The 13625-nt window shown below is 52.5% G+C and overlaps 2 protein-coding genes across 2 annotated transcripts, besides 1 other annotated feature; both read left to right on the top strand.

Annotated features, from left to right (window-relative positions):
- Positions 1-568: 568 nt before the first annotated feature.
- On the top strand, positions 569-1933 carry ETH_00034740 (uncharacterized protein; the record flags this gene model as incomplete). Its single annotated transcript, XM_013376773.1, has 1 exon — positions 569-1933. The coding sequence occupies one exon, from the start codon at positions 569-571 to the stop codon at positions 1931-1933; it is 1365 nt and encodes a 454-aa protein (XP_013232227.1).
- A 775-nt stretch (positions 1934-2708) lies between these two features.
- Positions 2709-8334: a repeat region.
- Positions 8335-11007: 2673 nt separating this feature from the next.
- ETH_00034775 (pyrroline-5-carboxylate reductase, putative) lies at positions 11008-12518 on the top strand (the record flags this gene model as incomplete). Its single annotated transcript, XM_013376774.1, has 5 exons — positions 11008-11022; positions 11399-11473; positions 11669-11853; positions 12084-12259; positions 12448-12518. 5 exons carry the CDS (start codon positions 11008-11010, stop codon positions 12516-12518), a joined length of 522 nt encoding a protein of 173 aa, XP_013232228.1.
- Between the last annotated feature and the right edge of the window lie 1107 nt (positions 12519-13625).

Raw genomic sequence — 13625 nt, forward strand, 5'->3', positions numbered from 1 at the left:
AGAGCCCATCCTCGGCTTGAAGGTAGGGATTGAAGTGGTGCACGCTGCACCGAACACTGCTTGTTGAGCTCAACAGGTAGTCGTAAGGAGGCCCAGAGGCTGCTGAAGAAGAGTAATTCTAACCTGGAACGGGGGATGGGTGGGTAGACGTGAGCGGTGCTTGGGTTGTCTAACAAAGCAAACGTACGTGCAACCTCGCTGGTCAGCTTGTCTTATTGAAAATCGTGGCCATGAAATATGAGCCTTTACTAAAAAGTCGAAGTGTGCGCTGCGTTGCCGCAGGGCATACGACGCAGCATTGAGTTTGTCTAAAGCATTGTTTTTCCGTACACTGTCAGTGTTGTCGTACACTGTCAGTTGCCTAGGTAGCTCAGTCTTCCCCTTTTCTCGCCTCCGGATGGATTTAGAGCAATTGGGCGAATCGGCCTACGGCTTCTCTGAGCATAGTCTGCAGGTGTGCCCCGTGAACAAAGCACCAGCATTTTGTATAACGCTCCACAAAAACAGCGGCACGGCGAGTTCGAAATTGCGTATCCTTCGAGTCTGACCCTTGTTCCCAGGTCTGAAGATGGCGGCCTTCCGCGCGGGGATTCGGTGGGCAGACATGTCTACTGAGTCCTTTAGCAGGAGCAAAACACTCCCTGGGAGCACTGCACAGGCAGCACTATTGCTACAAGCAGAGCAAGCAGAGCAGTCATATGCACCAGACGCGGCTGCTGCTCTCCCGGAGTTTGAAAATAGCCAGGCAGGGATGAATCAGTATTTCCTGGAGGCCGCAGCTCTGGGTGCAGATGATTCAAGCAAAAACGGAACTGTCGCTTGCCATGGTGCAGACCATGTACCGGCTGCATGTCCTTCGGACAAGCCCGCCTCAAGCAAAGCGAGTCCCGATGAGGACGCGCCCGCTGAAAAGATGCCTGGGTTCAGGGGGCTACTCGTGAGTGCGCCAAACGAGGGGACCGGTGCGAGTGCCAGTGAGAATATTTCATGTCCTGGCAGACGAGAGGGGAACGCGGCTTGTGAATTGCTCAAGTCAGCGACGCTAACACCAGCCAAGAGGAATAGGAGGACTTCAGGAGCACCTGACGGAGGTACGAGCGCAGTTGTTCAAAGCTCGGAGGCTCCCGCGCAAGATGGATCTGCCCCGGCTCCTCAGGAAGGGACGGCTCATCGCCTTCCTCAGAGCAAGAGACGCAAGTCCACTTACTGTCGCCGATCTGCAGATTGTGTGGAGCAAAGCTCCAGTTTCGACCCTGCATTTGTTTCACATGGGCAACGGGGGAAAAGGCGTAGCGCCAGGGGGACGGATCGGCGCAGATCTGGTGAGACCCGCAAGACAGTTGAGGGTCCACCAAATACGGGACTGTTGCTGCAGATGGGAGCCCCGGCCTTCTTGCAGTTGCCAGGTCTTGTTTCCCTCATGTTCATGCCGGTTGGATTGCCCCCAGGGACGGCCGCTCCGTTGCCCGGCTTACTGCATCCACAGGCGGTCCAGAAGCAACAGGCAATGGCCAACAGCAGCAAGGAAAAGCAGGAGAAAGAAGATGAAGAAGAATGGCATCGGCGTGAGTGCGCAAGGATGAAGGATATAGCTATCGGAAAGGCGACTGCTGGCTACCGCAACTTCCTGAAGCAAGTGGGGACGGAGCGCCGATCAGAGGGGGATCCGATGACCCCAGATGCTAAGTTGCGATGCAGCAAAGCTCAGTTCCAACGTGCATATCAAAAGTGGAGAAAGCAGCTTCACCAATATGACGCGGTTGGGGATGAGTCTTCGACTGGCACACCGTCCCCCTGCGACGCGCAAAGCGCAGCTTCGTCTACGGTGAAGGCAGAAAACGGACCCGATACATCGCCTAGTGGCATATCTGATCAGCAGGGTCTAGAAGCGATTTTGGCTTTCAACAAGGAGTGTGAACGGCCAGGGCTGTAGCTCAGTATAACAGTGTGTTGATCTCCACGAAGTTTCTCATGTGAATCGATGTAGATAAATTGGCACCGGACAGTGCGTGAGTACGTGTGAGCTGCAACGTATCCATAGCCAGACTCCGAGACGCAGACAGGTTGTTTTGCGCAGCTGAGAGCAAGAAGCTCTTTGAAAGGCTAGCTAAAAAGATGACTGAAACCGGTGGCATTTGAAACCGCGTCTCGGTGACAGCGAATCTTTTGGTAAACAAGACCCTCTTGCCACTGGATTGTAGCATGTTAAAGCAAGCACTTGCTCCATTTATACATGCCATGTAGCTCGCTCGCCGAGTACAGTAGCTGGAGGTACGCACTATTGCTACCCTTGTGCACCAGAGGAATTGGCGCTCCTTAAGTTAAAACCACTTTGTTCTGTAGGATATACTGCGGCAGATCACGTCTGCACGCCTTCGAATTAAATTTGAGTACCACTTCGTGTTTCTAGCGGGCAGATTGGATACAAAAGCATTGGAACTGCATGCCCTGTTCTTGTTGACCACGAACTTTAGTGGGTTTCTTCGGGGAACGATAGGTTGAGTCCACGGCCCTGCGAGCTCAGCGGGGCAACATGCATATACAGAGATGCAAATGTGGTTGTTATGCATGTTTTCCCGGAAGTTGCTACACCGATTTCTTGCTCAATTTTCGGGGTCCCCTGCCACCTTTGGTAGGCAGTGAAGAGGGTGCACAGAAATCCACTCCAATCTAATACTGCCAGGTGTGCAGCGCGCACAACAGTGCCAGAAGCAGTATATTGAGCTGCAGGCGGTGGAATGTGACGGACCCATACCTCTACGCCTCGGAAGGACCAATGTTGTTTCGAGCCTGAAGACGTCTTCGTTGGCGGCGGCGCCAAGCGCGAAGCAAAGCCTGGCAGACTGTAAGGTGGTGAGCTGGCTCCCATGTGGCTTGATCTTCAGGGGTCCCGCGCCACTTCACGAGGTACTGGGCTGCATCTCCCGAGCCACGTTGGTCCAAAATATAGTTGACTTCGTATTTCTCTATGGGATTGCCTGCTGCATCGTGGGTAGGAGGCCAGGCAGCGTCGGCTTCCGGGCTTTGGGGAACCAAAGCGGGAGGGCGCGGGCGGTGGGGAACTAGCTGCGAAACGTGGAAAACGTCATGGCATTCATATTGGGACGCAGAGGGAGACGGTAAACGACAGCTCCTATGCGTTCGATGACTTCGAAGGGTCTGCGGTAACGGGGCTCGAACTTAGGGCAGCTGTTGAAAGGCGGTAGGTGCTTGCTGCTGAGCCAGACCTTGTCTCCCACTGCATACTCCACTGCTCGACGCTTTGTGTCTGCGTAGTACTTCTGCTGCCATTTTGCCTTCAGGATGTGACTCTGTGCTCCGTCGCAGAGCTGCCGGAAAAGCGTAGTCATCGGAGGAGTGAGCGTAGGAGCTAACGCGCCTACGATATCAAGGTTCGCAGCAGTCAACGGGTTCTCGCCAATCATGACCTCGAAGGGAGAGAGCTCAGTGTATGAATGACTTGTTGTGTTGTAAGCAAGTTCCAAGGCCGGAAGCAAACGCTCCCACTCGCGTTCGTCAGACTTGATATAGGTACGAAGCATCTGCTCCAGTGTGCGGTTAACCCGTTCTGTTTGGCCGTCGCTTTGGGGATGGTAGGACGAGGACATGCACCGTTTGATGTTAAACCGGCGACAGAGTTGGTTCCAAAGATCCGACTGGAAACGGGGGTCGCGGTCCGATATGAGCACCTCTGGAAAACCGTGATAGCGGGTAAGACGGTCTGCGAGAAGCTCTACGGTGTCTGCTGCTGTGAATGACTTCTTTGCAGGAACGAAATGAGCCATCTTGCTGAGGGAGTCAACCATGACAAGAATCGAGTCGTGCCCTGTCGTTGTAAGGGGAAGATCTGTGATAAAGTCAAGACTCACGTGCGCCCATCGACGAGAAGGGATGAGCAACTGTTGAAGAAGGCCGGCAGGCTTCTGGTTAAGGGACTTTGACGCTCGACAGTGAGTGCATGACTCAACGTAAGCAGTAGCGTAGGCGCGCATTCCTGGCCAGTAGTAGTGCTTGCTGAGAGCCGCAAAGGTCTTCTTCTGGCCTCGATGGCTGGCTGCGACATGGTCGTGACGTGAATGCAGAACTTGAGTAAGGAACTCAGGGAATTGTGGGACGCAGATGCGCCACAGTCCATGAACGCGGATGTGCAGGTAAGGCTCTACGTAGCGAAAGGTGAATAGGCGATTACAAAACTCGATTTGCAGAGCTGCTCCTGGTTGGTTTGCTGCGGCTTTGTAGGGAACGCGAAAAACAGGACACTTCGAGTAAGCTTACGGCCATTGGCGCACATCAGGAGGGTCAGCTGGTGTCTTCGTTGTAAGTGTAGGATGTTCCGCTTCTGGGTTGGGTTCCGGCGGCGCAGGTGAAGATGCGGACGGCAGGCTGCGTCGTCTACGTCGTCGCGAACGAATTCCGGCGAGCTCCCTGTATTTGGCAGGCCGACCACGAGAGCGGGGAAGCGCGCTCACTTGTCCTATTGCGAGCATCAGTGGTACCGATTGTGTGTCGTGCGAGCAGGTGTTAGGAAGACCAGGACGGCGAGACAAGGCATCAGTAACTTGATTGCGCGCTCCTTGAACATAAGTGATGTGCAAACCCGGGAACTCCGCAAGAAAGTCTAGCCACCGGGCGGTGCGTCCGCGCAGAGGCATCGATGCTTGGAGTCGTTGGAGATGGGTGAGAGCTTGATGATCAGTGTAAGCCGTTACCTTGGAGACACGGTGCACGTGCGACAACTTGCCCAGTGCTATGACAAACGCCAAGAGTTCCTGATCGTAGATCGAGTATCTCTGTTGCGTGGGGTTCATGACTTGGCTGAGGAAGCCGATGGGCTTGCCGTCTTGTTCCAGAACTGCTCCGATCGCATAACCAGATGCATCTGTGTATAACTCGAAGGGTTTCGTGGTGTCAGGGACCTGTAATGTAGTGAAGTCGATTAAGCGCTGTTTGAGCTGCCGCACCGCTTGCGTGTGAAGCTCTGTCCATTCGAAACTGACGCCTTTACGCGTGAGATCAACCAGCGGCCAGGAAACGTCTGCAGAGTCCGGTCCCATGAACATGCGACAGTAATTTAGGGTACCGAGGAACTGGCGCACTTGCATTTCGTTCTCCAGCACCTCTGGCCAATGCCGGATGGCTCCGATTTTATCTTCTGCAGGTTTGATCCCCGCAGCAGAAATGGTATAACCCAAATATGTAATTGTTTGCCTTGCAAACTTGCATTTGCGGAATTTTGGGTAGAACTGGTGTCTAAGAAAAATACTTAGGACTTGTCGCAGGAGAGAAACGTGCCGAGAGATCGGAACTATAGATAAGTACATCATCCAGGTACGCAATAACGCCCTGTCCCAATAAAGGTTGTAGATAGGCATTAATATTGGCCTGGAACGTAGCGGGAACACCCTCAAGGCCGAAGGGCATTACTCGGTACTCGAATAGTCCGAGAACGGACCGGAAAACCCGTCTTCCTAAGCCATACGTATTTGATGGAATCCTGCTTCAAGATCCAAGGTGGAGAAATACTTGGCGCCTCCCAGCATCTCCAGAATGGTTTGAATGAAGGGTAGTGCAAAATCAGGGGCTATTGTAGGGCACTTAGAGCCTGGTAATTGACAACCATACGCATCTTCCGCTCGCTGGAGCCATCATCACGTTTGTCCACCATGATCATAGGAGAGCAAATAGGCGAATAGGTCGGTCCGATCCAACCACTGTCCGATAATTTAGCTATCTCCTGCTTGTGGAGTGTGAGCTGATCTGGGGTAATACGGTATACTGCAGATTTCGCTGGAACTTCTCCAGGCACACGTAGAATATGGTGATCATGAGGGCGCTTCGGCAGTATTCTCTTAGGTAAGTTATCGGGAAAAACCGCTAGATACTCCTGCAACACCTTGGCAATCTCACATGAAATATCCTGCGCCTCTGTCGAATTGATCCATTCGTCGAATAGAGTGCGTTCGAGTTTTGCCATAGGCCAGGGAGACTCCTCGTCACTCTCCGCTGCCACCGAGGCGGTTTAGGCCAAAGGACTACGCCAGCCGGAGGACATGGGTTGATTCCTAATCAACGCGCAACAAAGCTTGCCCTGCCATTCATCCGAGAGCCTTAGGGGCACCGCCGAACCGGCTTCGGGCAAAGCCAGTATGAGATGCAAACCGTGCAGTGGAGCCCTGAGATTCTTTGTGTCATCCGCCGCGTGACGAACGAGCGACGTTATCCGCGCCTTCGCCTTAGTCTTCCCGTGGGACTTATACCTCCTTGGAGGCGGGCGTAGGAATACAGCTGCCTCCTCGGCTGACATATCCGCCACTTGTTTGGCCAATATCTCATATGCTTGCTTTGCTGGGGTCCTTGGGTGGACTACGTTGGGACTGTCACCTTGCAGCGTTGCTTCACCAGTCTGAACGACCGGTAACTCGCACCACTGGCCATTCACATAGGTTCGGAGTTTGTCAGACTGAAAATACCAGGCCACCTTGTGTTCCATCAGTTAATCCAAACCCAAGACTAAGTCATAGGGAACGGGTCCCACTAAAACGTCCCCGGAAAAATGTACATGTCCGCACCACATCGACAATCCCGTCACAACCCGATCAATGCATAGTTGTTCACCTGTAGCTACGGTGAACCTATGCTCTTTTGGAAGTCTCCGCACTTTCAGCCGCAGTCGTTCGACTGTTTTAGGACTAGTGAAACATCTCGAAGCCCCAGTGTCCAAGTGGGCCTCACAAGGACTCCCTGCGAGCTCAACGCGAAGTACCGCCGTCGCACCCACAGAACACAACGCTTCCGCTTGGTCGTAAGACTCTTTCGTGCAAGTCTCCCTCCACCAGTGTGGCACAATCTCTGTCGCGTCCGACCTATAGCCGTCTTCTGTTGCCTCTGCAGACTTCCTGCTGCTATCCGTCGTAGCTTCCGGAGTCTCTTCACTCAGGATTGACGCCGACCCAGACTCCCGCCTCGTTTCCGAAAGCGGCTGAGTCCCTTCCGCGTGCCCATCGCTCGTATTAGTTCTTTCCGCAGTGCTGGGGAGTTGGTTTCCCCACTCAAGGGAGACTGGAATGGCATTAGGGCCTGTCGCTACCGCACACATCATCCCTTTGCCATGGCTACGCGGCCTGGAACGCTCGTCTCCAACCACGCCTAGGCCCGCACGTTTATTCGTTCCGTCTTCTCAGTGCTAGGACGGGTGGGCTCCCTACTGCTCTTGTCCGCCGGCTTGGGCCGCCCTTGTTCATACGTAGGACAGTCCCGAGCATAGTGTCCCACACCGCCACACTTCTTGCATATTTTCTCGGACGTTTGGTACGTTCCCCTTTGCTGGGGCAGACACGTGCCGGATGTCCACGACCCTGACACTCAAAGCAGTCCGTCTGGGTTCCCCCAGGTCGATTTTCAATTTCCTGGCGCCCACGGGTTCCATTAGCTTGGATAGCAGCCCTAATGGCTCGAGCTCGAGTGGTCCTTTCTCGGAGTTCCAGCACACTCTGCTTGGGCTCGTAGAGCCGTGCTGCGGCTGTCGCCGCTTGTTCCCACGACTGATATTTCACCTGCCCGTTATTGGCTATTTGAAGATTGAGGTCTGTCGGTAGCCCGGTGCAGTAATAGTCAGAGAGTTCGTCGGGGGCAACACCCAAACCACGCTCCGCTACAGCCGCAAACCGGTCCGTGTATTCCCTCGGGTTACCATTCCACCGTACTTTAGCCAACTCCTTTAGCAATTGACTCTGCGACATTGTTTTGTCAAACCGCTCCAAAAGCCTGCGCTGTACTGTCGCCCAGTCGCTTAGGTCGATAGTTCTCCGTAGATACATCCAATACGTTAGGGCCGGGCCCACAAGGTGGTCAATAAGTGCATTTCCTCACTCGCGCGGTTCCAATCCCATCTGGGTGTACCGGCGCTCGATGCGCAGCAGAAAGGCCTGCATAGTGCTGCCGTCTTTTGGTAGTATGGAAATTGCTGCGCCGGATTCCACGGTCCCCCCTATAACAGTTCTTATCACACTCATAGCGGACTGGAATTGGTCCCACGTGAAGAAGGGACTGTCCCCTGGCACATCATTGGTCATAGGTATCACCTGCGGGGGCGCCTCCTTATGCCCATGCGGCCGCTCTGCCACGGTGGTCTTCGGAGTCGCATGGCGATGATGGGCTGGCGTCCCGCTGGGCATTTTGTTGACTGACATTGTAGAAGTCTCCTGCGGTGTGAGGCCGATAACGCGTCCGTTGCGGAGATGCATCCCTTACCGAGCGAAGATATCTAGGCGTGAGTTATTAAAACATAGTATTTCTACTCCCAAGTCCGGAAAGAAGAAATATTTCAATCCCGGAATAGCCCCCAAATGTAGTGCACAGCGCCTACTGCTGCGACTACGCTGCTACCTGCCCCCTTGAGCAGGGCCTATGATCGGCAACTAACGTTGGCCCATTTCCTTGAAACAGTAGCCCATATATAACGAAATACAGTTATTCTTAGTTTTCCAAAATCTGTTATCGTCCAATCCACCCCACTCGGGGTGCTCGCCTCCTAGGCCCTCTGGGGAGGAGGCCTGCACTGGTGCCGGCGCTATCGCCAGCCCCAGTCTCCAAGCATTTACAGGCACCTCTAGTGTATGCGTGTTAATTCGCAGACAAGTTGCCTTACTTTGATCCTAGTAAGAGGGTCCTGTTCTCCTCCAGTGTTGCGACCCCTTGTAGGTCGCTAGCTAGCTATCTTCTATAGGTCACCAGCAAGCCCTATTGTAGTGCCTGTGCACTACAGTGACGCAGCTCCTGTCTGCACACATACAGCAGTGCCGTCAACACATACAGAGTCACAGTTACCCTCAATCGGATGCAAGCATTCAAGAGCAAGTCGCTCTTTCTCCAGTTGAGATGTAGAAGGGCCTGTGAATGGCGAAGAGCATTAGGTTGTATCTTCGGACGTCATTCGATTCTAGCTTACTGTGACTACATTGACTGGAGGTGTCGGAATAATCGCTCTAAGGAGATAACTGCAGCTGTCGGAGTAATTCCGCAAATCGTTTATTCTGACAACTGGCTTCAGTGTAGTCACACAAAGCTAAGGGAGCAACACAGGCATTGCTGTGCAAGCTGCTCTAGATATTTAGCGCTCTCAAACCTCTGCTCCTCACACAGAGAATTATACGGAAATCAGTGGGGATTCTCTTAACGGACGAAACGGTGCTGCCGCCCCTTACAAGGAAAAAACAAAAGATAACTTTTCCCTTTACACTCCTGTAACCTTTCGAGTAGTTGGCAGGTGCCTACCAGTATGGAGTGCCCACAATGGCGGAAGCCCGCACCTTGAAGAAAACTATTCCTGGACAAGTATTAACAGGGCTCAGAGGGTCGTAATGGTGCCCAACAGCGGTATCAATAGAGCTGCACGAAGCGTAGGGTCAGAGACTAACATCCACGTCCACTGCTCAGCGACTTTCACTGGCCTTATACATCATTGCTTTGTTTTGTAAAGGCAATACATACGTGCTGTCATTATGTTCAAGGTCATTCCGCTTTCAGTTATCGGTGCCGTTGTCAGTTGCTTGCATACAGGGACTGATACAGGAACTGCATCCTCCTTAACAGGCAGCCTTCCGTCCGTTTAACAGAGTTCCAGTCCACACAGACTAAATTGTCCAAGATGTATGTGCTACGCCAAAGTATGTAATTGATAGTTAAAGATTCCAAAGCTTTCTAAGGAAAGTCCGTAAAAGAAGACTTTCTATTGCACACAATGCCGAAGGCCCTATACAGACCTGTTGCATTCGCGGGCTAGCGTGCAGTTCTGACCACTGAACTAACGCAGTACTGCATGGTCTCCAGAACTCACTGTAGAACCTAAGGGGCCCAAAATGCTGGCTGAGACTAAGCAGGGTCTGCCCGTTGCAGCTCTTGCACAGAAGGAATGGTGGAGACAGGGAGAGCAAAAGTACCTCCCCGCAGCTTCCCTTGTTCTGCCCTGCTGCATTACTCTACTGTTTGTATGCCATGTTTTGTTCTGACACTGTGGAAGTGCCATTATCATTCGCCTGCAGACCAAACGCAGTGCGCCGCAGAGCAGTTACTGTAGCGAATTTTTGCAGAGTATTTCTCATTACTTGAGGCAGAAATATCAATAAGCTATCCGTTCCGAAAACACAACGCTGATAGTTTCTAGCTAGACGCATTTTCGGAGCCGCAACGCACACCAATACAGCGTATTACTTCCACTGCTCAGCACAAATCTGGGAGGCCTTTCCTTGTCTGCTATTCCCATTTACAAGGGCTCATTGCACATTCTTCCTTCTAGCAATACGACAAGCTAAGAGACACGTAATGTATCTCAGCGTTCTTTTGATGGAAGGCATCTACTAGGAACTGCTCTACTAGTCTTGTCCTCTGTTGACGGCGAAGCGAGGCTTGTCTTCCCATCCATAAACATTCTTTCTATTTCGACAGAAGTGCATAGATGCTGTTACATTTCATTATTTAAGGAGGGTTGCCCTCCATATCTTGAAGGCAGCAGCGAGGCAAGCTGCAGTCCAGCACGAGCGTTGGTCCCTTTGGGGGCTGGGGGCTGCGGACGATAGTCGTCAGCCTCTCCGTTCTTCTGCCACCCTACTGACTTGAAGCTTGTTTGTCATTGTTAAGATTGCATGCTCAAGAGATTCTCTTCTTTCTGCCCGAGCACGGACAACTTATTCCTTTCGGACACAGAAGTTGTCCCTGCGCGCCATTTTGATTTTCTCCAGAATGTCCGAGAGATCGTCCAGTGAGTACTTTACGGTTTTGTTCTCGTTATAAATCTCGAAGCTCGAAGATTGTACTTGGTGGCATATCGGCTGTGGCTACTAACTTCGCGTTGACTTCGCGTTGACTACTCACTAATGTCGCGGTTACCAGTGAAGCAATGAGCAGCTCCCTTCCGCCAATTTGGCAAAACGCATACGGAAAAGCTATGCATTTCACTTCTTTTCAGCGCTGAGAGCTGGATTTCTTGGTGGAGGGAAGATGGCAAGGGCAATGGCAGCGTCTTTGGTACGGGCAGGTTTGTGCTTGCCCGCCGACATTTGGATGAGTGCTCGTACCACCACAACCTACGAATATATACGGGATCTGGGATATGGGACTGGCACAAACACTGAGGCAAGAAAAGTATCTTTTAGTGTGCCTTGATCAGGAGAGCGGCATGGCTTTTTGCCCCTCACTTCAAGATTGCTCTCCTGAAGATAGATGTGTTAGCAATGCAGCTCACAAGATTCCCCGCCCTTCCGTTTAGAACTGAGTTCCCCATCCATTTTCACGTATCTACATTCATCATTGAGTGTATACGGGACTTTCAGCGGTTCGATCTCGTCGCGTGTCAGTGGGTCAGCAAGCTGTCTTAGGCTGCTTGTTCCATTGATCCCGTTAGGTTGTGGAGCGCACTCAAGGCGGTTTGCTGTTTCTTACTGTGAAGCCGGCCGTCGCTCTTGAGGTCCTCCAGGAGGTCCGGCACGCCGTTGATCGCGTCGCGTTGGTTGTTTCTGCTTGCGTAGGGGTGCCACTCGCGAGGTTGCTCAAGGCGTGTGACAATGTACCTGTCGCGCGAATAATGCCAAATGTTCTCTGCTCTGTTGGAGAAGGAGCGACATGCTATTGTTTAAGCCCTTGTGCAGAGTCAGCACACGCGCTGCTTCTGCAGGCGCTGCGAGCATTTGGGCTTGTCCACGCGATTACAGAAGATCTCTTCGACGCCTACTGTGCAATTAGCGGATCAAGTAATCGACACTTAACGCCCATCCCAGCAAAGATGGAGCCACCGTCAGCGGCAATTATCCATCCTCAGCCCAGCTGGTTGTTGGATTTCTGTGCAGGAATTTGGCTGCGGTAAGTGATCTTTGGGCGCTGCAGGCCCGGCATTCGTATGCTCATTTGTTGAAGCTCTCATTGACGGCGGTGTAAAATGGTGAGTGGCCGATGCTGCGAAATTCCCAAACGCCGAGCTACTGTGAATTTACTCAACATGAGTAACTCGTTGCTGCATAAGTGGCAGGGCCAGAGTTTACAAGTGACAAGTTTAGCATGTAGCTTTGTCGTGTGCTTTGAAAACTCGACAGCGGTTTGCCCCGCCAGTTGGCGACAGAAGCTGCCCTGCAGTCTGTACGCGGCACGGCAACACTTGTACAGATGAAGGAGATTCATCCAGCACTGCTTCGTGATGATATTACGTCCCCTGGGGGTACAACAATTGCGGGAGTTTTAGCAATGGAACGTAGAGCCTTCAGAGCGGCGGGTAGGTTGCCTACGATGCTTTCTTATGATGATTTCAGTATTCGTTGCAGCAGTGCATTCCATGAGATTGGGGGATTCAGGGGCTGCTTGCCAGACTCAAAGGCTTGCCTTCTGGTTTCGACGCACCGCTGGGCAACTGAATTGCAGTTCTGTGTTTTCTGCCTTTGCTGTTGGCTGCTGTGTGTGCAGTGGCTGATGCAGTGGAGGCAACATGCGAGCGATCCAAGGAAATAAAGGCGTCTTTGTCAGAGTGTTCATAAAGACCAAGTCTTGTGAGGGTCATCTGAGGCTCACTGGCTCGCTGGTTCTCAAACCGTATAGCCTCAGCCAGAGAGTTGTCGGTGCGGCAATCGTGGTCTCTCGGCAATCAGGGCTAGGGATTGGTAAGCATGCTGAGAACAAGCCTTCTGTGCTCAGCGAGGTGTGGAGCACTGTTCTGAAGCCTTTTAGGACTGTAGAACTACTTGGCGGCAATGATGGATGCGGAGCCAATTCCATTGTGACGCTGTGCTGCTGGTGCTTCGACTGCGCAAATTGTTGAGCCCGGAGAGCCTAGGTTGTCATCTGAGGGCTATAACACCGATTGTAAAATATCAGCCTCTCTGGCGCTTCTTGATGTAGGAGCGCCCCACGGTAGCATTTGCGCAGAGTATGGGACGACGGTCAAATGCCGAAGCCTGCCGTGCATATCAAGGGAGTACTTGCTGGGAAGTCTGTATTACAATTATCCAGGCCTTAGATACCTGCCTCCTGTACACATCTATATTTGTATACTCGTACTCCCGCTTATGGTTGGCATCAAAACACTCATGGCGGATCAGTGATCTTGCCAGACAGCCATACTGAGCGCACGGATGCCGTGCCTATTGGCGGCGAGCATGCATTAGTTCGAATAAGTTTTACTGGCACCTTGAGGCACCAGCGGAATCCCCAATCTGCGGAGGCAGGCACTTCGCGTGGAGCATGGCGCTAGAGTAGTGCGGCGTAACGAATCGTCGAACTGATTGAGCGTGATTTAGCTGCCGTTGCTAGCCAATTTCAGCAACAGAACAGCGCGTGAGCCATTTGTAGCTAGGAAGCAGCCATTTGGGAGTTCGGGAGGAAGTATTGCCTGTGGCGTAGAATGCAGAGGCGGCTGCACCGGGCTAGCAATGGTTTGCCGTTGCTGCCGCGTAATTGTTGTCTCTCGACTGGTGTATCTGTAACATACCACGCCGTATACCACAACATGCGTGGAGTGCGTAGTCGCTCGAAAATGGCGCACCGTGCCTACACGTTTTACCTGACCGCGGTCCAGTGTGATGAACCAACGATGAAACTACGTACCCAAGCGATCCAACAAAACGATTTACATAGAATATTCTGGG

The sequence above is a fragment of the Eimeria tenella genome, genomic scaffold, assembly GCF_000499545.2.
Source record: "Eimeria tenella Houghton genomic scaffold, Eth_scaff4, whole genome shotgun sequence".
NCBI classification, from domain to species: Eukaryota; Apicomplexa; class Conoidasida; order Eucoccidiorida; family Eimeriidae; genus Eimeria; species Eimeria tenella.